Genomic DNA, 27368 nt, shown 5'->3' with positions numbered 1-27368 from the left:
AGACTTGTGGACTTCAACTCCCAAAATAGCTGGCTGGAGAATTCTGAGAGTTAAAGTCCACAAGTCTTAAAGTTGCAAGATTTGAAGACCTCTGCTTTATGTTCAAGAAAAAAGAAACTGCTGTACCAAAGGAACATAATTCCGGGGTGGCACAGCAGTTAGAGTGCTGTACTTCAGGCCACTGAAGCTGACTGCTAGATCTGTAGGTCAGCGGTTCAAATCTCATCACCGGCTCAAGGTTGACTCAGCCTTCCATTCTTCCAAGGTGGGTAAAATGAGGACCCGGATTGTGGAGGGCAATATGCTGGCTCTGTTAAAAAGTGCTATTGCTAACATGTTGTAAGCCGCCCTGAATCTAAGGAGAAGGGCGGCAGAAAAATCAAATGAATGAATGAATGAATGAATAAATAAATAAATAAATGCCACCACTGTGTGAAATCAGCAGCTATTACTGCAGATCTCATCTGCCAAGGAATTCCAGTTGGTGGGGTTCAGAAAAGCCTTTTTTGCCACGGCTTGTTCTCTGAAACATTGTGGTTCTCGAAGTGAAATCTGTCCCCATCCTATTAGCCTTCCAAAAAGCGTCAAAATCTGGCTTTGCTGGTTAGTTAACCTGGTTAGTCCCCACCGTATTGTTTACTGGATCCAGTCTTGGCTAATTTTTATTAATTTTAATAATTAATGTTCTAATGTTTTATACTTCTTGCTTCTAGCATGCTGTAAGCAGCCCAGAGCCACCTGACAGTCAGATGGGTGGCATATACATTTTATAAGTAAACTATGATTTGCAGAAAAACATTGCAAAATAAATATTGAAATAAAATAGAAATAAATATTGAAAAATATTTCAAAATAAATATTGAAATCACAGAATTGATTTGTGTGCCTTAAAATCAAGAATTTATGAAAGCACACAAGATTTTAAGGAGGAAAATATCTCTGATCCAGCGAAGGGCTGCAAAAAAGTTTACTACCCCGCTGTGGGCGTGGCTTATTTTGTGGGTGTGGCTTGCTGGCCATGTAACCAGGTGGGAATGGCTTGACGATCATGTGACCAGGGGGGAATGGCTTAAAGGTCATGTGACTGGCTTAAAGGTGGCCAACTTGACATCACTCACACCAAGGGTTTGGGTTAGGGTGCCTGACTTCTCCTCACCTCAAAGAAATGCAGTTTCCCTATCTATTTATTATTACTGAACATCCAAAATACACTATTTAATTCGATGTATATATATGCCATATGTGTACATACGTATTATACACAGGCACACAAAAATATACATTATCTACTATGTAAACTGTATGTGTATGTACACGCACACACAGCTCTTCTAAAATTATACACATTCAACCTCATTCACTGTGATAGGAAAAACATACCCAAAGCCCAGAACAGAAAAAAAGAAAAAAAATCAATTTTTTTTCTACCAGTTTTTGCGTACCTGACCAAATTTTTTCTACCATTTCTTCATACATTACCGTACCTGTAGGAGCCCATTACTGCTCTTATCCATGTGGAATATTATACTGAGGCAGGAGATTTAAGAAATAAAATACAATGCTTAATTGCATATATCTTAGCAATGAGGATATAATTGTTTCACCAAACCATTATTTTTATTTTTCTGTACAAGTAGTCTAAGTAGCAGCTATTCTTTTTTTAAAATATTCATTTCTCAGGATTTTGTGTAATTTTAAACTTTATTTACTACAACTTATGTATCAGTCAATTTATTTTGCTTTCTCTGTGGGGTTTAACCAAACCATTAATCCTTTGTTGCATTACACAATAGATTCTTCAATGGTAGTAATTTTCACTATGTATATATAATATCTATACAGCAATTGTCACAGTATATTCAGATATTTTGCCTTTTAACAGTTTCTGGAGTTTTCTAGAAGTTCAGACTTTTCATTCTAATGTTTCAAAAGCACGTTGTCATTCTCCTAAGCGCTACTTGTACCTGATCAATGTATTCTTGTTAGCCGTAGACCTACAATTTCTATTTTAACAAAATGCAGAAAAAGAATGATATAGAAACATGAGGAAATTCTAGCCTTGCATTTTTCATGTAACAAAAGCCTGAAATACCATTTATCATGTTTATTTTAAAATAAAATAAACAGGGGTGCCCCCTAGTGGACTGGAAAAGTAATACCCAAATTGTACAGCAACTTATGGCTATCTGTAAATAAATGTAATGTGACCAACCAATCAACAGTCAAGATGGACTCCTACATAATAGCCTCTCATGATCCAATTTTTAAAGCTTTGTATACATGCATTTATCACCTCTGTGAAGTCAGCCATGGCAGCTTGTACATCATGTTTTCAGGGGTGGGCTACTCTCCCCATGGGGGAGGGGGGCACCGTTCCGGTAGCTGAAATGGAGCTGTGCGCGCAGCTCCAGCTCACGGGTGGTCGAGCAGGCGCACCAGGCGTGAGATTTGCTTCCTGCACATGCACAGGAAGCAAAATCTCATATGAGGATGCTCGTGATTGCAAGATTTTGGCGATTTTTGCCAAAAACGTTTTGCTTCCGCGCATTCGCAGAAGCAAAAAAATCCAAAATCCTGCAGCCACACGCGTCCTCGCGTGAGATTTCACTTCCTGCGCATGCATAGGAAGCAAATCACACTGGGCACGCACACTGAACCCCTGCCCTCGCGACAGACGCCCACTCATGCCCGCCCGGAGGCATCCCAGTAAATGGAGATAAGTGCAGCCCCTCACTTTACTCAGCGTAAAGAGTAAACAAGGATTTCTTTAATGAACAATACTGAAACAAGCCATGCCTTAGTACAGGCATCAAACCCGTGGCCTGAGAGTCGGATAGGTCACACACTGGCCATACCCGGTTTAGCAAAAGGGGGAGAAGTCTTGATATGTCACGTGACAATGCAGGTTTGACACCCCTGCCTTAGTGCAATATTTAAACCAGGTTTACGGGGGGAAAGTGGGGCTGTAAGTTGCAGTATGACCACTGTAAATGTGACTGCTTGTGACTCATATTTATTTATTTATTTGTTTATTGGATTTGTATGCCGCTCCTCTCCAGAAACTCGGGGCGGCTAACAGCAACATGAAACAGCATATAACAATAATCCAATACTAAAAGCAGTTAAAAACCCATTATTATAAAAAAACCAAACATACCTACAGACATACCATGCATAAATTGTAAAGGCCTAGGGGGAAAGAGTATCTCAATTCCCCCATGCCTGGCGGCAGAGGTGGGTTTTAAGCAGGTTACGAAAGGCAAGGAGGGTGGGGGCAATTCTGATCTCTGGGGCGAGTTGGTTCCAGAGGGCCGGGGCCGCCACAGAGAAGGCTCTTCCCCTGGGTCCCGCCAAGCGACATTGTTTAGTTGACGGGACCCGGAGAAGACCCACTCTGTGCGACCTAACTGGTCGCTGGGATTCGTGCGGCAGAAGGCGAAACTCTCCCTATATGTTTCTATAGTGGCCTATTAAAAAAAATTACAGAGGCAAGACAATTGTACAGGTGTTTTTTTTTTTATTTTCTTGGGTGGGTGCAGTACTTAATATCTTGTAAACTTAAAACATTCAGAAAGCATCGACTGAATATCAGTCTGCACATATTTTACATCACAATTCAATTACAATGTTTATAGCACATCTATGAAAAACACAGTGAACAATGGCACGTTTCCCCCCACAATCTTGCTATATATAAACAAGGTCTTGACGAGACATGGCATGAAAGCGTAATGACCTCTTTTTTATTTCTTGCTCTTTAAATAAAGGACTATTTATAAATACACTCTTGATTCTCTCAATATACAATTACAGACCTGATCTATTAAAAACAATAATTACATTTCTCTTTAAAAAAAAAAGGTCAAGGGATCAACCACCAAAGGGGATTGTTCTCCTATGCAAAGGGAGAAAGAAGCAAGCACGGATTCATGAGAGATTTAGGAGCGACATTCTTCAACCTTTGTTTTTGCTTGAACATCAACACTATGAGAGGATCACTAGATTCAGAAAGAAGCTACTTGAAGTCAAGCAAGTTGCAGTCTATCTTGTAGTACACGTAAGGATAGTATTCCTGCTGACTGAGATTCAAACCTGGAATGTCCATGGTTGCCTGGAATTATTTAAAAAAATAATTATTATAGGTTAATTTAATCCCCCAAATTAATGGTTGCATCTTTGTCTCACACAGTGATACCTCATCTTATAAACCCCTCGTCATACAAACTTTTCGAGATACAAACCCAGGGTTTAAGATTTTTTTGCCTCTTCTTACAAACTATTTGCACTTTACAAACCCACCGCTGCCGCTGGGATACCCCGCCTCCGGACTTCCGTTGCCAGCGAAGCACCCGTTTTTGCGCTGCTGGAATTTCCTTGAGGCTCCCCTCCATGGGAAACCCCACCTCTGGACTTCCGTGTTTTTTTGATGCTGCAGGGGAATCCCAGCAGGGGAATCCCAGCAGCGCAAAAACAGGCGCTTCGCTGGCCACGGAAATCCAGAGGTGGGGTTTCCCAGCGAGGGGAGCCTCAGTGAAATCGGAACATCGCAAAAACACAGCGGTCCGGAGGTGGGGTTTCGAGGACTTCGGTGTTTTTGCGATGCTGCGATTTCATTGATGCTCCCTTCGCTGGGAAACCCCACCTCCGGATTTCCGTTGCCAGCAAAGCACTCATTTTTGTGATGCTGAGATTCCCCTGCTAGGATTCCCCTGCATCATCGCAAAAACACAGAAGTCCGGAAGTGGGGTTTCCCATGGAGGGGAGCCTCAGGGGAATTCCAGCAGTGCAGAAACAGGCGCTTCGGCTGGCAAAAGGGGTGAATTTTGGGCTTGCACGCATTAATCGCTTTTCCATTGATTCCTATGGGAAACATTGTTTCGTCTTACAAACTTTTCACCTTAAAAACCTCGTCCCAGAACCAATTAAGTTTGTAAGACAAGGTATCACTGTATATATAAAAATTACCACCACCACCCAAATTCAAATCTCAGCACTACCTTTTCATACTTCAAGCTGCTTCTGAGGCTAGACAGACATTAACTTAAAACATTGTTTTAATGTTTATTTGTTTATTATTAATTCAACTTCCATGCCGCCCATTTCCAATGGGGCTCTGGGCGGTTTTAATCTGGACTTCTGCACTGGGCATGGAATTGGATTCTGTGATCTCTTCCAACAGGAAATAAGAAAAAAAAATCTACAGTGGTACCTCTACTTAGGAACTTAATTCGTTCCGTGACCAGGTTCTTAAGTAGAAAAGTTTGTAAGAAGAAGCAATTTTTCTCACAGGAATCAATGTAAAAGCAAATAATGTGTGCGATTGGGGAAACCACAGGGAAGGTGGAGGCCCTGTTTCCTCCCAGGAGATTCCTAGAGAGGCCCCATGGAGGCTTCTCCCCACCTTTTCCAGCCCTGTTTCCTACCAGAAGATTTCTAGAGAGGGCCCACGGAGGCTTATCCCTGCCTTTTCTGGTTACAGTTTCGGAGGCTTGGGTTTGTAAGTGGAAAATAATTCTTGAGAAGGGGCAAAAAAATCTAAGAACCCGGTTCTTATCTAGAAAAGTTCATAAACAGAGGTGTTCCTAGGTAGAGGTACCACTGTACTTGTTATGGCAAAACCTATTAGGTAACCTCATTATGGTATAGATTACTCACATCAATGATTGCTGCAGCACTACTATCAAGATGTTTGTACAAATCATAGAGGATCTCTCTCAATTTCTTCATTGTTCTCTTGTTGGGTTGAAGAAGCATAGCCTGGAAATTAACTGGCAAGCCATACCTAAATAAATGACAATAAATTCTGAATATAATTGACTAATTGTTCTTTTGCAAAGGCTAATTAACTTATGGAAAGGGGGGAACTTATGGAAAAAAGAACTCACATTATTACACCCAACTCCCATTTTTTTAAAATGTTAACATTTTTGGAAGCATTAATCAGGGCTGTCAAACTCCCATCCTGCAGGACAGATGCGTCACACACTAACCACGCCCACACCCCGTTTAGCGAAGGGGGAAAAGGCCGATGCGTCATGCGACACCACCGTGACACCACAAATTTGACACCCCCGCACTATATCGCAAGTACGCTATATCATACTGGGACAGTCATAGGAATAGAAATTAAATCTTTTGCTGCATAATGAAAACACGGATTATAAAATTGGCCTGAAGGGATTAGCAACTGGATAATAGCTAGGATGACAAACTAAACTGCAGCATATGCCTGAAGCAGAAGTTACCAGTTCTCCTCTCACATCTGCATTAACCTAAGATGAACTGTATAGAAATATAGAAACATAGAAGTCTGATGGCAGAAAAAGACCTCATGGTCCATCTAGTCTGCCCTTATACTATTTTCTGTATTTTATCTTAGGATGGATATATGTTTATCCCAGGCATGTTTAAATTCAGTTACTGTGGATTTATCTACCACGTCTGCTGGAAGTTTGTTCCAAGCATCTACTACTCTTTCAGTAAAATAATATTTTCTCATGTTGCTTTTGATCTTTCCCCCAACTAACTTCAGATTGTGTCCCCTTGTTCTTGTGTTCACTTTCCTATTAAAAACACTTCCCTCCTGGACCTTATTTAACCCTTTAACATATTTAAATGTTTCGATCATGTCCCCCCTTTTCCTTCTGTCCTCCAGACTATACAGATTGAGTTCATGAAGTCTTTCCTGATACGTTTTATGCTTAAGACCTTCCACCATTCTTGTAGCCCGTCTTTGGACCCGTTCAATTTTGTATAAGTTGAGATAGTGAGGGGCTTATATTATAATTTCATTCTCATTTACATAGAGTGATTTGCAAAGCTTTTTTTAATTAAACAATTCATTTTATCAACAGAATTTGGCTGTCAGGGTTCCAAATAAGATCTAAAATCAAATCAGAGTCTGAGGCAGATTCTTCCTCAAGGTTCCAATTTTTACTGTATTTTTCAGTGTATAAGACTTTTCCTCCCTAAAAGACGCTGATAATTTGGGTCTTATACTCTGAATGTAGCTTTTTTCCCCCAGCCCTAACTAGCTGCTAACGATCTTCCCAGCTCTTACCTTGCAGGCTCTTTCATTGTTTCTCTCTGCGAAGAATGTGTTCCAAGCCCTAAGTCCTTGCAGGGTTTTTTTCACTGCTCTAAGTTGCTCTGAGTAAGTTTCTTTCCAGCCCTAACCAGGTACTAACAATGTTCCCAGCTCTTACCAGCTTGCAAGCTCTTTCATTGTTACCCTCTGCCAAGAATGTTTTCCAAACCCCGTCTTTGATTTTTTTTTCCATTCTCTATTTGCTGCAAATTTATTTATTTATCATTTATTTATTAATTAGTATAGAACAATACAAATCCAATACTAAAACAATTTAAAACCCTTAATATAAAAACAATCATGCATCTCATACAGACCATGCGTAAAGCGGAGGCAGCCCAGGGGAATCAATTACCCCATGCCTGATGACAAAGGTGAGTTTTGAGGAGTGTGCGAAAGGCAAGGAGGGTGGGGGAGTCCTAATCTCCAGGGGGAGTTGATTCCAGAGGGTCGGGGCCGCCACAGAGAAGGCTCTTCCCCTGGGTCCCGCCAGACGACATTGTTTCGTCGACTTGATTCGGAGAAGGCCAACTCTGTGAGACCTAACCAGTCGCTGGGATTCGTTTCTTTCCAGCCCTAAGCAGGTACTAACAATGTTCCCAGCTTTTACTGGCTTGCAAGCTCTTTCATTGTTATTCTCTCAGAATAATTTTTTTTTTAAAAACCCTTAACCAGGGGATAAAATAATGTGCTGAACCTGACCAAACTAAGGACGCTAGCCAGATGAATACCTGGTGAGCAGATTCATTTCCCTATTTTCCTCCCCCAAAATTAAGGTGCGTCTTATATTCCTATGAGTCTTATACTCTGAAAAATACGGTATTAACAGAGCTATGTTGGCACAGCTGGGTGAATCCTGAATCTGAAGTGCTTCGGAGTTCACTAACCAGTTGAAGGTTCAAGCCCTTGTCCCCACTCCCCCAAGTCCATCACATTGACCAATGTCCGACAGCCAGCCTGGCAGATCCACCCATCTTCTTCCACGCAGGTGCAGAAGTGCGAAGACAAAGGATGACCTTGACTTTCTAGAAATAATTTGTTATGACTACATGCAGACAGCCCTCAAACAGTCCTCCTCCCAAGTTCCCACAGTAAAGCATGCATAATATAATGGTATAAAGTGTGGCAGGCTGAAGACCCCAACTATATTGGCTTCACCCTGACATTGGTCATTTTAAAAGGGAGTTCATCTACCAAGATTTACTAAACTGAGATTATAAAATTGTTGTATAATTCCTGAAGAATCAGAAAACTGTATATGGCAACAAAGATAAATACCTTAGAACAGATTCGACAAAAACTCTTAGGGCTTTCACATGAATCCATGCAATAAAAGCTTCACTGAAATTCACTTTTAGCCACCGGACTAGAGGCCCCTGTGATTAAACAGAGAAAAGCAAGCAGACACTGTAAATATTAGAAGACTTTCTCTTGAATATTTAAAATGTGTATGTACGTACGCAAAACTGTGGTTATATACTTCTTTCAAACAATAAGCCAAAACATATCAAGATAATTGAACCAACTGAGCACAGTTAATGTATTTAATATTTTAAGCATTTATACTTTGCCATTTTATTATTCAGAACTGAAATATTATTTAACATCAAAAAATTGCAGGATCAGTTTTAGGACTAGTGAAACTGGACATCACATCATCGTCATGACAATCATCAAGTGTTGGACCATATGATTCTTGACAAATCTATATTTTCGTTTATGTACACTGAGAGCATAGGCACCAAGACAAATTCCTTGTGTGTCCAATCACACTTGGCCAATAAAGAATTCTATTCTATTCTATTCAATTCAATTCTAACTGGACAACTGAATAATCCTGCATAGAATCAGATTCTTGGCAATGCAATGCAAGTATTCCTGATAGCATATCATTCATCTCACATGAAGAAGTGTTAGTGTCCACCACTTATTGACACTCTCAAGCAATTAAGTTGTTAGAACATTTCTTGTAATGTTTAGCTGAAAACAATATTCACTTTCTTGCCATATCTGATCACTGGTTTCAGATGTAATCTTTGGAATCTGTTCTCGTTTCCTATGCAACAATCTTTCAAGTATCATATTTTTGAACGCACCGGTGTATAAGATGCACCAAGATTTTTAAAAAATAGTTTTTGTCCTTCCCAGCCCCCAGGAGAACTTTGCAGGTCTCCCAAACCCTCTGAGCACCCTGTTTTTTGCAAAAAACGGGCCTGGGCAGTAAATTTGGGAAGCTTGCAGAGTGCTTCTGGAAGCTGGGGGAAGGCAAAAAAGACCCCAGTTTTTGTGAAAAAAATGGCCCGTTTTTCATCTGTTTTTTTTTTAAAGACTGGGGCATTTTTTGCCTTCCCCCAACCTTCAGAAGTATTCTGCAAGTCTCCCCAGCCCATTTTTAGAAAAAACTGGTCAATTTTTTCATAAAAACAGGATGTAGGGTTACGTTTTGGGAGGCCTAAAATGGCAGTATTCGGTGTATAAGAGGCACAAACATTTTAAACCCTCTTTTAGGGAAGGGAAAGGTGCTTCTCACACTCTGAAAATTATTATGTCCTTTTAATTTTTCCTTCTTCATAAACAAGTCACCTGCTACTCAAAGGACTTCATTTGCAGAATTCTCAACATCCTAGTTGTGATTTCTCTGTGCAAAGTAGTTTAATCTATTTTTCATGGACTGGATTTTATTTATTTATTTTATTATTTATTTTATTTATTGGATTTGTATGCTGCCCCTCTCTGTAGACTTGGGGCGGCTAAGAACAGTGATAAAAAACAGCATGTAACAATCCAATACTAAAACAATTAAAAAACCCTTATTATAAAACCAAACATACATACATACAAACAATTATTCCTCTTATCATAGCCTATGACTAATAGCCTTTTCTTAAAAAAAAACACCATGTTGCATCAAGTTCAATTTGGATTGATTAAGACACTAATCTTTCATATTTCTATCAACCAAAGTCTTCCCTCCCTGTACTTGTATTATTTATACAAGATACATAAATTTATATTTAAAATTGCCAATGTTATTTTTGAATATTGCTTCTGACTTCTATTGTTGTTGGTGTCCAGTCGCTAAATCATATCCAACTCTTTGCGACCCCGTGGATCATACATGCCAGGCTCCTGTCCACAATTGGCTCCCTCAATTTGCCAAAATTCATATTGATTGTGTTGATGACAATATCTAATATGATCTAATATGATCAACAGCTCATCCTCTGTTGTCCCTTTCTACTTTTGCCTTCTACTTTCTCAACATCAGGGTCTTTTCCAATAAATGTTCTCTTCTCATCTGGTGGCCAAAGTGTTTGATATTCATCTTTAGCATCTGTCCTTCCAAAGGACAGTCAGAATTGATTGCCTTTAGAATTTATTGATTTGATCTCCTTGCAAGAGACTCCTAAGAGCAGGGGTCCCCAAACTTTTTACACAGGGGGCCAGTTCACCGTCCCTCAGACTGTTGGAGGGCCGGACTATAAAAAAAGCTATGAACAAATCCCTATGCACACTGCACATACCTTGTTTTAACATTAAAAAACAAAATGGGAATGTACTATTTAGAGGGGGGGAAGAAGTCTGAAATTCATACATGTTTATGTTTTGTTTTTAATTTTCTTTTGTTAATATCAGATTGGCTATAGAAGGTTTTCTTGACTTATGAAAAATGTATAAAGAAAGAAGGAAGCACTTTGGCATAATGATTAATAAGTTGGAAATATAATTGGTGTTGTACTTCTTGAAGGAACATTAAGGAGGGAATTTAATTAAAAGAAAAGTATGTACCTGGATGACAACATTAGAAAAAAACCTTTTGCAACTTTTTTGATGATTGATATTAGTTACTGACAAAATACCGCATTTTATTCAGGGAAAATTAGATGGTACATTGTATTGCTTGAATGTATGTTGAGAAAAATTTAAAAGAATTTACCCCCCCCCCCCCAAAAAAGTCCTTCCTTCCTCCGCCCCCTCCATTCATTTCATTCTTCCCTCCTTCTTTGTTCCCTCCATTTCTTCTTCCTTCCTTCCTTCCTCCTTTCCTTCCTTCCTTTTCCTGCCATTTCTCCTTCTTTCGCTCCCTCCCTCCTTCCCACTTCTCTCTTCCCTCTCCCTTTTTTCCCTTCTTTCTCATTTGTTTTTTTCCCTCTCCCTCGTTCTTTCCCTCCATCATTTTCTCATTTTTCTCTCTCACATTCCCTCCCCCCTCACTTGTTTTCTCTCCTTCTCTCTCTTGCTTTCTTTCTCTCTCTCCTTTTCTTCTCTCTTCCTTCCTCTCTTCTTTCTTTTTCTGCCCTGCAACACGCCGCGGGGCAGTCGGCTGCAAGCAGAAGCTCCCAAGACGGTGGCACCGACGTCGGGTCGCAGTACATTGCTGGCGCTGGCCCGCTGGCTGGCCCAGGACGGAGGTGCCAGCCCCATGCCCAGCGCAGCGCCAGCAATGTACGGCGTCCTGCAACACATCAAGCCGCCGGCGCCGGTGCCTTGCAGCCAACCGCCCCACCGCCGCCTTACGACTACTGCTGTGCCCTCCCGCTTGACCCACGCTGCGTCACCTTCGTGGCTTGCCCTGCTGCCCCGCACCCACCAGAGCTCCCGGTGCAGCCGAAGCGCGGGGCGGAGTAGGCGGCGGCGGCTGTTTCAGGCCCGCCCCCGAGCTGAGCTTCCTTCGAGGCAAAACTGCAAAGCTCACCTGCCGCCTCGAAGGAAGCCGAAGGAAGCTCAACTCAACGAGGACCGGCTGTTGGTCCCTTGAAGCTGCCGCTGCCCACTGCAGAGATCCCTTCGCCCGAACGGAGGCGGCGGGCTCAAGGGACCAAGAGCCGGTCTTTCTCGGCGCTGAATTGTTGCAGCCTCTGAGTCCGCCTCCAGGTGAAGGGATCTCCTCGGGGAGAAAGGAAGGAAGCCAAAGGAAGGAAGCCAAAGGAAGCTCAGCTGAAGGAGGGCCGGCTGTTGGTCCCTTGAAGCTGCCACCGCCACCAACGCCCACTGCGGAGATCCCTTCGCCCGAACGTAGGCGGAGGCGGGTTCAAGGGACCAACAGCTGGTCCTCGTTGAGCTGAGCTTCCTTTGGCTTCCTTCCTTTCTCCCCGAGGAGATCCCTTCGCCCGGAGGCGGACTCAGAGGCTGCAACAATTCAGCACCGAGAAAGACCGGCTCTTGGTCCCTTGAGCCCGCCGTCGCTGCCTCCGTTCGGGCGAAGGGATCTCTGCAGTGGGCAGCGGCAGCTTCAAGGGACCAACAGCCGGTCCTCGTTGAGCTGAGCTTCCTTTGGCTTCCTTCGAGGCGGCAGGTGAGCTTTGCAGCTTTGCCTCGAAGGAAGCCAAAGGAAGCTCAGCTCGGGGGTGGGCCTGAAGCAGCCGCCGCCTACTCCGCCCCGCGCTTCGGCCGTGCCGGGGCCAAGTAAGCCGAGGCTAGGCCCGTCGCCCCCGGCTCCAAGCGCGGGGCCTGGGCGGCGGGCAAGCATCGGGAGGGCCTCCCCGTCGCCTGGCCGGGACGGTGTGGCCGTTAACAAGTTAGTGCGCGGGGGTCCTGATAAATTGTTTACTGCCCCCTCCAGATGCTCTTGCAGGGCTTCCAGGCTCCCTGCGGGGCAGCGAAGAAGCAAAAAAGCAGCACTCTCCCACTCTCTCTCTCCCTCTCTTTCTTGCTTTATTTTTCTCTCTCGCTCCCTTTCTATGTCTCCCTCTTTCTCTCTCTCTCTCTCCCTCTCTGCAGCAGACCCCCCCCAACACCAAAAGTGCCCAAACGCGCGCAAACTTCACCGATGCAAAAAAAAAAAAAAAAGCAGGAGAGACCAAGACCGTCTGCAGCTGAGTGTCTGGAGAGGAGGCGGAAAGCCAGGGGGCGGGGAGGAAAGCAATTGGCCAATTTCTTTCTCGCCTTTAGGGAGAGGAACTGTTGCTGCTCTGCCATAGGGTGCTTTCCTCCCCGCCCCCTGGCTTTCCTCTTCCTTGCCGCCGCCAGACGCTCAGCAGCAGAGTGGAGGGGAGATTCGGGAACTTAGTATATTATATGGTAAAATCTTGCACGCTGCTGCAGGCCGGGTAAATAGCCTCAGCGGGCCGCATCTGGCCCGCGGGCCGTAGTTTGGGGACCGCTGCCTAAGAGTCTTCTCCAACAACAGTTTGAGCATCAATTTTTCCGTGCATAGCCTTCCATAAGGTCCAACTCTCACCGCCATACATGGTTATTGTTTTTCCCAGTAGTTATATATTCTTTGGTTGTGAGAAAATGAATCTGAGGTTGCGGACTGCATTTGGGAAAAACAGCATCAACCTAGCAGAATGCTTTCCACTTCCACCTCCCAAGGCTTAGTTCAGCTTCGGCCTTTCCCCAAAAGATTCTAGTAGTTGAAACATGAGATGACATGTGCTTATTCATTCATTTCTCCACCTGGTTTATTCACAAGCATCGAAGTGTTTCAGCTGTTAGGCTAATTAAGTCACTCCCTGACATTTTCAAGAAGGTGCAGGGGCGCACAGAGAGCACAGGCCTTTTGCTTATGAATGAACTCCAAGATCATTATGGGTGTGTGGGAGAAAAGGAGACAAGACAGCAACCAGACAAAGAAGCAATAAGCGATGTCTGGAAATTAGCAATAGGGAAGCAACTGGCATGTAGCAGTGTTGGCGAGCCTTTTCGGCACCAAGTGTCAAAACAAGACCCCGCGCTTGTGCACATATGCAGGAAACCGGAAGAGCAGTCGCCCAGCACGCATAGCACACCGGGAATATGATCTTCCAGTTTCCTGGTCTTCCATTTTCTGGCGCTCCCGCGTGTGAGGACCAGCTGGCTGGTGCACCGGACCCGGAAGAGTAACAGGTGATGATGGCTCACGTGCCCAGAGAGGTGGCTCTGTGTGCCACTTATTTATTTTATTTATTATTTATTAGATTTGTATGCCGCCCCTCTCCGTAGACTCGGGGCGGCTCACAACACAATAAAAACAATTCCTGACAAATCTAATAATTTACAATTTACAATTTAAAATAGATCATAAAATGAGGCAAAATTCACTTAAAAACTGTCACAATAGGGCTCAATTGTGGTTGACTACCTGTAAGCATAATAGCTATCCTTGTCAAATCTTGTTTAGCAGTCAAAATCAGCAATCTAGAACAGTACAGTTCAACTCATTGGCTTAAGAAATTGTCAATAAGGACATGTTAGAAAGCTACACAGCGTTATTCTTTTTATCTACTTGACTATAATTCTATTTAAAATGAGAAAGATGACCTGATTCTTGATAAAGTCAAGTTGCTTCTTAGTAATCAATATATTCTTTCCTAGACATTCACGGGCTCATCATTTAATAATCTATTCTAAAAATTCATTGCACACTGCAAAAGATTAGAGATAATAGTTCTTAAATAATACCTACATGTTCTTTTAGCACTTAGAAAATATCCCATCTGGCATTTAATATCTAAACTCAGCCATAGTGCCCCTGCAACATTCATTCTGTCTTTTGCAGGTCAAATATAATTCCCTGATGTAAAAAATAACCCTGAATAAAAATGGGATTGAGTACTACACCTACACTATAGCTTCTTTGATACTTCTTGTTAAATACTTTAAAAAAAACATCCATAATTCGCTCCTGCTCCTTTCTCTCTCCTCCTTCCTCTCATCTCTTTCCTTTCTCTCCCTCCCTCTTTCTCTCTATCCTTTCTACCTCTCACTCTTTCTTTCTCCCTCCATCATTCCCTTTCTCTCCCTCCTTTTCTCTTTCCTTTCTCTCCCTCCCTTTCTCTCTATCCTTTATATCTCTTTCTTTCTCTCCCTCCTTCATTCCCTCTTTCTCTTTCCCTCCCTCCCTTTCTCTCCCTCCCTTTCTCTCTATCCATTATATCTCTCTTTCTTTCTTTCTCTTCCTCCTTCATTCCCTCTTTCTCTCTCTTCTTTTCTCTTTCCTTTCTCTCCCCCTCTTTCTCTCCCTCCTTCATTCCCTTTCTTTCCTTTCTCTCCCTCTTTCTCTCTATCCATTATATCTCTCTCTTTCTTTGTTTATCTTCCTCCTTCATTCCCTCTTTCTCTCCCTCCTTTTCTCTCTCTTTCCTTTCTCTCCCTCCCTTTCTCTCTATCTTTTATATCTTTCCTTCTCTCCTTCATTCCCTCTTTCTCTTTCCCTCCCTCCCTTTCTCTCCCTCTGTATTTGTTAATCAGTGGTTGTTGTACCACATTTATATGGGGGGGGGGAAACTAAAAAAAACATCAGCAATGAAACTACTGATTCTGAAAAATTACTTCTGTATTTAATGCAAAAAATACCACTGAACTTACGAACTGTTTTTTCTTATCAGTAGACAGCCTGTTCATTTCCTCTTTGTCTGCCTTCATTTCTTCTTCATTGTACTGAAAGTCACGGACCATGAATCTGCACAGGGGAAGAAGCGCAATTCGTAAATTTCTGTGCAGCTATTCCTTAACAAGAAAATAAAGCAGGTATAGTCCTCCAGACTATACAGATTGAGTTCATTAAGTCTTTCCTAAGCATAAAACGTATCAGGAAAGACTTAATGAACTCAATCTGTATAGTCTGGAGGACAGAAGGAAAAGGGGGGACATGATCGAAACATTTAAATATATTAAAGGGTTAAATAAGGTCCAGGAGGGAAGTGTTTTTAATAGGAAAGTGAACACAAGAACAAGGGGGCACAATCTGAAGTTAGTTGGGGGAAAGATCAAAAGCAACATGAGAAAATATTATTTCACTGAAAGAGTAGTAGATCCTTGGAACAAACTTCCAGCAGACGTGGTAGATAAATCCACAGTAACTGAATTTAAACATGCCTGGGATAAACATATATCCATCCTAAGATAAAATACAGAAAATAGTATAAGGGCAGACTAGATGGACCATGAGGTCTTTTTCTGCCGTCAGACTTCTATGTTTCTATGTTTCTATGTATTTTACTTACTTGTTTTCTCTTGCTTTATGTTTGAACTCATCCACTGCCTTCCTGAATAAAGTGACGTTGCAGAGATAATTATCCTGATCCTCAGAAAGAACGCTGCAAAGTAAAAGATTCCAGGGCCCGTAAGACAAAAAGCCTCAATGAAAGCAAAAACTATAATAAGAACTGAAGGTGTAACTCAAAATTGTTAAACTGATTTAGAATTTTGTAATGTTTAGTTTACAATAACAGATTTAAGGCGGTATGGTTCAATTAGAGAACAGTAACTGCAGTTTACCTACTAAGCCAGTGTTTTTCGACCAGTGTGCCGTGGCACACTAGTGTGCCGCGAGACATGGTCAGGTGTGCCGCGAAGCTCAGAGAAAGAAAACAAGAGAGAGAGAAAGAAAGGGAACAAGAGAGAAAGCAAGCAAGAGAGAGAGCAAGAGAGAGAAAGAAAGAAAGCAAGAGAGAGAGAGAGAAAGAGAGGGAGGGAAGGTGGGAGAGAGAAAGAGAGCAAAAAAGAAGAAAGAAGGAAGAGAGAAAGAAAGAGGGATGGAGAGAAAAAGAGGGAGAGAAAGAGGGACAGAGAAATAGAGCAAAAGGGAGGAAGAGAGAGAATTTTTTTGTCCAATATTTTTTAGCCCCACCCCACCCCCACTCAATGTGCCCCATGGTTTTGTAAATGTAAAAAATGTGCCGCGGCTCAAAAAAGGTTGAAAATCACTGTACTAAGCTATCCTTTTAACAGAAGTAACATAGACAGCATATTTTATACAAGAAGCCCATTCTTCCCAACAAACAATGACTACACAAACTTCATTATTTCAGAAAATACTCAGTGCCAATCTAAGTGTCTGACACAAAAGTACTTTTGGTAGTCCCATTTGCTGAATGAAAAGCATGAATTGAAGTACAGTGGTACCTCTACCTACAAACGCCTCTACTTACAAACTTTTCTAGATAAGAACCAGGTGTTCAAGATTTTTTTGCCTCTTCTCAAGAACCATTTTCCACTTACAAACCTGAGCCTCCGAAACTGTAACTGGAAAAGACAGGGAGAAGCCTCCGTGGGGCCTCTCTAGGAATCTCCTTGGCATAAACAGGGCCAGAAAAGGCAGGGAGAAGCCTCTGTGGGGCCTCTCTAGGAATCTCCTGGGAGGAAACAGGGCTGGAAAAGGTGGGGAGAAGCCTCTGTGGGGCCTCTCTAGGAATCTCCTGGGAGGAAACAGGGCCTCCACCCTCCCTGTGGTTTGCCCAATCGCACACATTATTTGCTTTTACATTTATTCCTATGGGAAAAAATGCTTCTTCTTACAAACTTTTCTACTTAAGAACCTGGTAACAGAACGAATTAAGTTCGTAAATAGAGGTACCACTGTACATGGTTTGGGGGAAATGGTTGCAATAGGAGTTCTTCTTAGTCTGTGCAATTCGGTACTATTTCACCAATATAGTTTAACCAATAAAGAATATTACTGAAACTATTTAGAATCATACAGTTGGAAGGTCCTGTAGTCATAGTTCCCTCTAAGCTGAGCAGTGAGCAATCGCTCACTTAAAAATCATCATCAACTCAGAGTTTTCCAAACCTGCCCAGAAGCCGAGAGGGAAAGAGTGAGAGGGAAGGAGAGAGAGAGGAAGAGAGAGAAACAGATAGAAAAAAGAGAGGAAGGAAAAGAGAAAGAAAAAGAATGGGAGTAAGGAAGAGAGAAAGAAAATCAAAATCTAGTCTGAAACTAGTTCAACTATTTAAGTGGCATTTTGATATTGATAGAGTTGCCCTATTATGAGCTCACTGTTATAGACACACAGTACAGTATTTTATTTTGAAATTCTCTGAGGCAAAACAGGGTGGGTTTTTTATTTATTTGTTTGTTTATTTATTTATTTATTATTTCTGTGCCGCCCAGTCCCGAAGGGACTGCCGCTCAGACACTATACTTTTCCGCCCACCCCAAAAAAAAATTAGAGGGAACACTGCCTGTAGTCCAATCCCCCGCCTAAGGGAGGAGTCTTCATATCACGCAGACAAATGATTGTGCAATCTTTTTTGGACTGAATCTCCTTCTGAGCTTCCACCCATTGCTTCTTGTCCTACCCTCAGGTGGAGCATATAGAGAACAAATCGATGCCCTCTTTCCCTCAAATGATAGACTGCTATCATCAAGAAAAATTGAGATCATAACTAGGTTGATGGACTGCATTAATATGTGATGATTTGTCTGTTTTGGGTTTTGGGTAATTTGTGTTTAGAGTTCATATATACTCCAAAGAGCCATGGCGGTGCAATGGTTAGAATGCAGTAGTGCAGACTACTTCTGCTGACTGCCAGCGATTCAGCAATTCAATTCTCACCAGGCTCAAGGTTGATTCATCCTTCCACCCTTCCGAGGTCAGTAAAGTGAGGTACCAGATTGTTTGGGGCAATATACTCTCTAAACCACTTAGAGAGGGCTGTAAAGCATTGCGAAGCGGTATATGAATTTAAGTATTATTGCTATTGCTATAGTTCAGATTATATTTTATTCAACAAACCATTGTTTAGCACAATGGTGGTGGTGGTGATTGTGGCAAAACAAATTATTTTTACAGACCAAGCTACACATCAACTGAGAACAAAAGGCCTCCATACAACCATATTTGAGTACAACTAGCATTGGTTCTGCAGGCTATGGTTTGGAGAGAAAAATTCAATTCAATATCAAAAGCAGAGAAGAAATTTTTAGGGAGAAGAAATATTTAGACTATTGTACACATGGAATCTTTAAAAGGTATATTCAGTCCCTTTTGATTTGTACTCCAGTCTATTGCTCTAAGAATCAAGTATATTAAAAGTGTTAAGATATTCATGAACTGGTAGAGCCGATGGTAACAAGGTCAGCCAATGAACAGATATAGCAGCTCTGTCATCCAATAGGAGCTAACTACTTCTGAGTCTGTGGAGAGAATCAAAACTGAATACTTAAAATTAAGGCTGGGCATAGCTCCGGGTCTACACTCTGTACTCTTTCACTCTGAACTCTGCTGAAATGAAACTAACTGTTCTCTCTCTAACTGCTTGAAGAACTCTGCTAACAGTATTGTAAATTCATCTGTTATTATATTTATAAAGAAGTTTATGAACCAGCTGAATCAGTCATCTGTGTGTCCTCTTATTTTGATTTTGCAACAAACTTTAATAAAAAGGATATGAAAAGTGAAACAAGATTACTTGGTGGATCGAGGGACTATCATATCTGTCAAAGTTTCATACTGCTTCGTCCAATCAGTGTAATTTGTCCTGAAATAAAAAAAAGCAATAATTCCCAGTCTTAACACAGGTGTGTAGGACAGAATCAAGTTCTCTACTTCACTGTATTTATAACTTTTGGCATATATTAATGTGTTTCCAAAAAGCTGACTGTTTTTTCCATGTTCTAGACCAGTGATGGCTAACATTTCTTCCTCGGGTGCCAAGAGTGTGTGCGTGCCCACACCCATAATGCAATGCCCTCCATGCGCTCCCCAAGGCAGCGGGGGTATGCATATGCCTCTCCTGCATGCAGAGATCTGAAATTCAGCTGACCAGCAAGGAGGCACACAAACACGCGCAGTTGAGCTGACCTAGGGTGACGGCTCACGTGCCATTATTATTATTGTTGTTGTTGTTGCTGTTATTGTTGTTGTTGTTGTTATTGTTATTATTATTATTATTATTATTATTATTATTATTATTATTATGATGTCAATACAACACAGCAAACGAGATCACTATGCTGGATTTCGTATTTCATCACCAGTCGGGCACTTCCCAAGCACCTAGGACTACGTGATGTAGCGGCGAATTATGTTTGCTGATCTCAGTAAAGCGGCCTTTTGCAATTGACAGATGGAGATTTTGTCAATTCCGATAGTTTTCAAATGTCCGCTGAGATATTATCATTATTATTATTATTATTATTATTATTACTACTACTACTACTACTACTACTACTACTACTACTACTATTACTATTATTATTATTTAGATTTGTATGCCGCCCCTCTCCGAAGACTCGGGGCTATAGGTTTGCCATCATGGTTTGAGACACTGTTTTCATTTCCAACCATAAAACTTCATCAATTGTTCATCAAAACTGCATGACTGTTGTTTTGATACATGCCTCTCCTTTGGAAAGGACTTTCATATATGGAAAGGCTTTAGTTTTATGCTCCCTGGTTTCTCTTGCCAAAGATACACACCAATGTAATATTCTCAATGAAAACATTTCTTTTTTTACTGTTCAAGAAAACCTATGAAATGCTACTGAAACTAGCTGAACTACTTTTAAGATTACGTTTTTTAATTAATTTAAAAATGCACGAATGATATAAACAGCTATTTTGTGTCTCAAAAATATGATAAATAAATAAAATCTACAATATCTTATTTCTACCTAGGTTTCTTACCTAGGTTCAATTTGTTTTTAAAAAATGAAAACCATTAGTATTCTTCTAACAATTCAACTAGAACACTAGAACAATATAATTTGATCACAGTATTATTACAAAGGAAATATACATTATTAGAATTACCAATATTTTACTGAAATTACTGGGGAGGGGTGTAAAATTTAGACAACGATAATAAAGTTCTAAGAAGTAAAATTCAGACTAATTTTGGTAAATTCTACAACTACAAACTAGCAGATAAACAAGTCAAGCAACTCAGTAAGTGGAATTGCACCTTGATGTGATTTTGTGACTTATTTAAATTTAAAGATGTACTGTATATTTTATTATTATAATAATAATTTCAATTTATATGGAACCATATTTTTGATTAATTACAAGATTGCTCTATATGAGTAGTCCTTGGTTAATGACTACCCAATTTAGTAATTGTTCCAACTTACAACACTATTGGGAAAGTAGGATTATGACTGATCCTTAAATGTTGGATATTCACCGCATCTCTATGGTCATACAATCCCCAATTGTAATCTTCACACCTGGCTTCCAGTGAACAAAGTCAATGAAGAAGTTGGCAATAAGTCACAAATCAAGGCATGTGACATCATGCTCAACAACCACTGGTGACTGGCTTAACTATCACAGGGAAACTGAGATAAGTCAGGCACGATCACGTAATTCACCGAATGACTATGTTGCTTACAGATGGAATTGTCAGTCCCAATTACAGTCACTAAGGGTTGACTATATGTACTATAGTTTCTCTTAAGATTGTACAAATCTTTTCAGAGTCCATCTATTGAAACTGGGGGAAATCTGCTATTTTTAAAAGATGTTCCACATTTTCAAACATGCCTTTAATTTATACATGTGACAACTTGGCACCGGACCAGGATACCTGCGAGACCGCCTTCTGCCGCACGAATCCCAGTGACCGGTCAGGTCCCACAGAGTTGGCCTTCTCTGGGTCCCGTCGACTAAACAATGTCATCTGGCGGGACCCAGGGGAAGAGCCTTCTCTGTGGCGGCTCCGACCCTCTGGAATCAGCTCCCTCCAGAGATTAGAACTGCCCCTACCCTCCTTGCCTTTCGTAAACTCCTCAAAACCCACCTCTGTCGTCAAGCGTGGGGGAACTGAGACATCTCCCCCTGCCTATGTAGTTTTAGTGCATATGACTGTATGTATGTTTTTTATACTGGGGTTCCTTGTTTTTAGATTTTTTAAATGTACTATTGCTATTTTAGATTTTAAATTATTAGATTTGTCAATACATATTGTTCTTTATCACTGTTGTGAGCCACCCCGAGTCTACGGAGAGGGGCGGCATACAAATCTAATAAATAATAATAATAATAATAATAATAATAATAATAATAATAATAATAACTTTGTTTAAATCTTTCAATGAACAAGAAACTCTTTCTCCTCTTGGACTTTCCTTGCCTGTTCTTTTTTTTTTTTTTAGGAACGAAACTATTGACTTACTTTGGTACAACTACTAACAATGTAATTAAGTACTCAGAATCAAGTACAAAGTCATCTTTCTTCACAATTTCAGCCAGACTTCTTGTTAGCAAACTTCCCCTGTCAAAGCAGAAAAAGATGAGGAAGTGAGTGTTCTACTTTAATCTTTAAATGGATATACAGTAAGTTCTATTCATTCAGGTGGAGCTCAACCCGGAAGTGCCTCAATGCTTATGACATGAGTGCGATTCAGGTGGAGAGTGAAACTTTCCACAAATCTCCCTCCCCCGCCTTTGGGAAATTAACATTATTGACGTAATTCTTTCTATAGTACATTCTGGGAAACTCAATAGATCTTTATAGATTTATACTTACATTTGATTAGATTTGATTACAATGAGGTTAGTGAGGTTAAAAGACATTCTATAAAGCAGGCACAGCATTTAATGCTCCTTTACCGTCTAGGTATAGAAGGTTGCATTCGTATTCAGAACTTGTGTTTTAAAGTTCAAGAGGCAGAATAGCTTTCAAGAATTTGAATATATGTCCAATTGATCATCCAGCTCTGAGACAATCTTACAAAACAAGGTAACTTACGCATTCTTCCTTTCCAAGTTCTGAAGGTTGCCTTTTAGGCTGTTGTATGCAGATGCCCTGGCCTTTAAATCATTATCAATTTGAGTCACTCCCTTTGGAAGGAAAATAAACCTGATTAGGACCTGTGTCTTAGACGTAAGGAGAGACCAAAATTAAATACAGTGATCCCCCGATTATCGCGAGGGTTCCGTTCCAAGACCCCTCGCGATAATCGATATTTCGGGATGTAGTGGTGCGGAAGTAAAAACACCATCTGCGCATGCGCGCCCCTTTTTCCATGGCCACACATGCGCAGATGGTGGAGTTTGCGTGTGGGCGGCGGGGAAGACCCTTCGGCCGCCCAACAGCTGATCTGCTCCGCAGCGCGGCAGCAGCGAGGAGCCGAAGATGGGGTTTCCCCGTTGCCCAGGCTCCTCGCTGCTGCCGCGCTGCGGAGCAGATCAGCTGTTGGGCGGCCGAAGGAACCTTCCCTGGGTCTTCCCGCCGCCCAGGCAAAGGGGAAACCCCAAGACCGCTTGCCGCTTGCCCGTCACCCGCTCGCCCGGCCGCTCGCTTGCCGCTTGCCTGTTCGCCCGCCCGCCCGGCTGCTCGCTTGCCGCTTTGCCCGTTCGCACCGTCCGCCCGTCTGCTCGCTTGCCGCTTGCCCGTTCGCCCGCCCGCCCGGCTGCTCGCTTGCCGCTTGCCCGTTCGCCCGCGCCGCCCGGCTGCTCGCTTGCCGCTTGCCCGTTCGCCCGCCCGCCCGGCTGCTCGCTTGCCGCTCGAGAGCAAGAGGGGGAGAGATAGAGAAAGAGAGAGAAGGAAAGAAAGAGGTGAGAGAGGGAGGAAGAGAGTGTGAGAGAGGAAGAAGCAAGATAGAGAAAGAGAGAGAGAAAGAAAGATGACAAAGGAAGGGAGTGACGTCATCGGGTGGAAACATCGCGATATAGCGTTTCGCAATGATCGAGATCGCGAAACTCGGGGGATCACTGTATGTCTATAAAACCTATTACTAATTGTAAGGAGCCAGATAAAGGGAAAGAATAAACATTAAAAAATGAGACAAAGCACTCAAATTAATAGACTGAACTTCATTGATTCTTGTTTTTAGAAATGAACTAGGAAATATTATCAGGAAATATGATTTTGAGCACTTTGTAATTTAAAAAATTATTATGCTCAAAATCTTTTGCATTTTGTGATGTTTTTCCTACTTTAATTGCTATAGAAAACTATTGTCAGACAGAAGCAACAAACCAATGTTTCCTTGCAACAAGGTTACCCACTTGATGTTTCTGTATTAAAACTCTTGTCAAAGGCAATACACATTGTCAAAGTTTTAAGCGTACTTTGAGGGTACCACTCTGAAAAACACTTTTTAACTTAAATAATCTATATATTTGCATGTATATTTAAGAAACAAGGCCAAATTATTTCAATAAAAATTACACTGAAAATTGTCGTGCAAATTTTCACTGTTTTAGTAAACAGGATTCCATTCATGAACTGCAGTAGGAATTCAGGAATGGAGTCTTCTGCAGGATATTTCAATATTCCGTTTCTCTGCTTCCTAACCAATTTGGCAGTTCCAAGATTCAGAACATTCTGGAATTTTTCAGAATGCTCCATTCCCGAAATCTCAAGATCTTGCACATGTCTAGTGGTAAGTACTGCAGTTTTAAAACCTCACATTCAACAGAAGGGAGAATAGTTAGCAAAAAATGAAATAACTAATAATCTAAGGTAGCACAGCAATATAAATTATATATATTGTATATTAGGCAAACACACATTTATAGAAAAACTGAACAAAATGAGAAGTACTAAAGTTCATACCGAAATCTATACATTTTAAAAAATTATTATTATTATTATTTATTAGATTTGTATGCCACCCCTCTCCGTAGACTCGGGGCGGCTCACAACAATAACATAGACAATATAAGAACAAATCTAGTAATTTAAAAAACACTAAAAACCCCATTATTAAAAGCAAACATACACACAAACATACCATGTATAAACTGCATAGGCCCGGGGGAGATGTTTCAGTTCCCCCATGCCTGACAGCAGAGATGGGTCTTAAGAACTTTACGAAAGGCAAGGAGGGTGGGGCAGTTCTAATCTCCGGGGGCAGCTGGTTCCAGAGGGTCGGGGCCGCCACAGAGAAGGCTCTTCTGCTGGGTCCCGCCAAACGACATTTTTTAGTCGATGGGACCCGGAGAAGGCCAACTCTGTGGGACCTAACCGGTCTCTGGGATTCGTGCGGCATATTTCAGTTGGATTTACTCCCAGGAAAACTATGTAATGCAAACTTATATGTGATATATGTACTGTATTTTGAAAATAAAATAATCCTGAATATGTAAAATATTTTCACTTTATGGTATATAGGATATATAGTCATCATATATTAATAATTAGCATACAAGCTCAATAGTCTTTTACGCATATAATCTTACCTTAGCAATTATTTCTGAAATATTCTTCAGAGACTGTTTGATTGGATACTTAGCCATATCCCACTGGAATCTTGTTATGTAGGTGATCAAATCAACTGGGGGGAAACGATTAAATATTGAGTTAAATAAGCAAACCCATACATCCTACAAATACATTTAAGAAATAATTACTTAAAATAAAGATGGAACAGAATACAATGTAACCACCTTAAAGCGCATAGGCCAATTTTGGTCCATACAAGAACAATTCTATTATGGTATATTACTGTAGAAATAATGAGGAAAAAATTCTTATTATGTCTATGTAGAAATAATGAAAGAATCTTCCTCATCTATAGCTTTTATAGCTTTATTTTTGCCTAATTGAAGACAAAAATCTTCTTTGACTTTTGATTATCATATTGGCATTGTACCTTTTAGAAATTAGTTTGGTGGATTCTGAAAATTTATTTTGAATTGTATCATGGAGAATTTATTTATTTATTAGATTTGTATGCCGCCCCTCTCCGTAGATTTGGAGCGGCTCACAACAGCAATAGAACAATTCATAACAAATCTAATAATTTAAAAACATTTTAAAAACCCCATTCTTAATCAGACATACATATCTAACCAAATGTATTATGTTCCTTTTCTTCTGTTCAATCATGTCTGATTCTCAAGAGATTGTCTGGATAAATCTTTGCCGTTTTCTAGATGAAGTTTTTCAAAAGTACATTGCCATTGTCTCCTTTCTAGGGCTGAGAGGTCCCACAATTGGCTTTGCGCCCAAGGCAGAAAATAATTGAAAGTCTCCGGAGTTCTAGTCTGATGTTTTAACTACTGTACAAAACTGATTCTCAGGATTCTGTTTATGACACTACAAATACAAGATAAAGGCTATTTTATTGTTTGTGTTGCTTTTATGCCAAAAAAGATTTCTTTCAGAACTGATTTATTTTCCACATAAGAATTAAAGGATAGTCTTCTATATACTCAACCCTCAGCATTCAAATACATTGCAATAGCAGGACAAAATTACCTCCATTGGCCAGAAGGTTTTCCTGAACTTTATCTCTGCTGTCTTCCAACACATCAGCCATATATTGAGCCACCTTCTTGACAGCCCTGAAGACCAGAATGGGAAAGATTTAAGATTTATATCTTAAATAATATATATTTATTGTTTCTTTTTTCCTTTGCATTACAAAAGACAATCAGTCTCCCAGTTTAATTCCTAGCATCTCTGTCTGATATCCAGGAGAGCAGGGGTCCACAACCATTGGGACATCGACTGGTACTAGCCTGTGGTCTGCTAGAAACCAGACCACGCAAGCAGCAGGTGAGTGAACAAAGTTTTATCTGCACATGCATGGGGAATTAGGCTGTGTGATAAACCATCCCTCCCCTGGTCCATGGAAAAATTGTCTTTCACAAAACCGGTCCCTAGTACCAGCCAGATTGGGAATCGCTGCAGGAGAGCTATTCCCAGTCAGTATGAAGACATGCCACTAGATGGCCCTAGTGGTCTAACTTGGCTAAAGCGGCTTGTTATGTTCTTCTAGAGTCCATAGTTTAAAACAGTGTTTTTCAACCAGTGTGCCGTGGCACACTAGTGTGCCGCGAGACATGGTCAGGTGTGCCGCGAAGCTCAGAGAGAAAGAAAGCAAGAGAGAGAGAAAAAAAGAGAGAAAGAAAGTAAGAGAGAGAGAAAGCAAGAGAGAAAGAAAGCAAGAGAGAGAGAGAAAGCAAGAGAGAAAGAGCGAGAGAGAGATAGAAAGAGAACAAGAGAGAGAGAGAAAACAAGAGAAAGAGAGAGAGAGGGAGGGAAGGAGAGAGAGAAAAACATAGAGGGAAGTAGGGAGGGAGAGAGAAAGAGAGCAAAAAAGAGAGGAAGGAAGGAAGAGAAAGAAAGAGGGATGGAGAGAGAGAAAGAAAAAGGAAGGGAGAGAAAGAGGGAGGGAGAAAGAAATAGAGTGAAGGGGAGGAAGAGATATAGAGAGAATTTTTTTGTCCAAACTTTTTTTAGCCACCCCCCCCCCCCCTCTCAATGTGCCCCAGGGTTTCGTAAATGTAAAAAATGTGCCGCGGCTCAAAAAAGGTTGAAAATCACTGGTTTAAAATATAAGTCAGGTAGTCTTTATCATTAAGAACTGCTGTCTGTCCCAATAAATGTCTCTGTTATTTCTTCAGTTCTACTATCCCCCTTTTAAACAATATTTAATCCATTTATACATTCTGTTTCCTACAGTTGACTGAATCCGAAACATATCAGGCTTAACAGTTCATTAGTTGAAACTTCTAGCGCAACAGACAGCCTCGGGCATTAACAAAACTGCAAATACTTAAAAGTTGGCATACTGATAAATTAGAAAGTTTTCAATAACTTTCTCGATTCTCCAAGCTAATATTGTGCTCAAATAACCCTACTACCTTGCACTTTGAACAAACATCAGAAATTTTAT

At 41.1% G+C, this 27368-nt stretch overlaps 1 protein-coding gene across 1 annotated transcript in view; it reads right to left on the bottom strand.

Moving 5' to 3' along the window:
- Window positions 1–3497: 3497 nt before the first annotated feature.
- Window positions 3498–27368, bottom strand: part of ATP6V1C1 (ATPase H+ transporting V1 subunit C1) — a 33225-nt gene continuing 9354 nt past the window's right edge. The window contains exons 4-13 of the mRNA XM_070748165.1: window positions 25946–26031; window positions 24925–25019; window positions 22487–22578; window positions 21911–22009; window positions 19205–19273; window positions 16015–16107; window positions 15377–15470; window positions 8366–8463; window positions 5656–5782; window positions 3498–4111 (exon numbers count right to left, since the gene is read on the bottom strand). Coding sequence (XP_070604266.1) covers window positions 4016–4111; window positions 5656–5782; window positions 8366–8463; window positions 15377–15470; window positions 16015–16107; window positions 19205–19273; window positions 21911–22009; window positions 22487–22578; window positions 24925–25019; window positions 25946–26031 — 949 coding nt within the window. The 3' untranslated portion in view covers window positions 3498–4015. The remainder of the gene's footprint in view (window positions 4112–5655; window positions 5783–8365; window positions 8464–15376; window positions 15471–16014; window positions 16108–19204; window positions 19274–21910; window positions 22010–22486; window positions 22579–24924; window positions 25020–25945; window positions 26032–27368) is intronic.

The sequence above is a fragment of the Erythrolamprus reginae genome, chromosome 3 (genome assembly GCF_031021105.1).
Source record: "Erythrolamprus reginae isolate rEryReg1 chromosome 3, rEryReg1.hap1, whole genome shotgun sequence".
NCBI classification, from domain to species: Eukaryota; Metazoa; Chordata; class Lepidosauria; order Squamata; family Dipsadidae; genus Erythrolamprus; species Erythrolamprus reginae.
The sequence above is the reverse complement of the archived record's forward strand: the minus strand, read 5'-3'. Positions and strand labels throughout refer to the sequence as shown.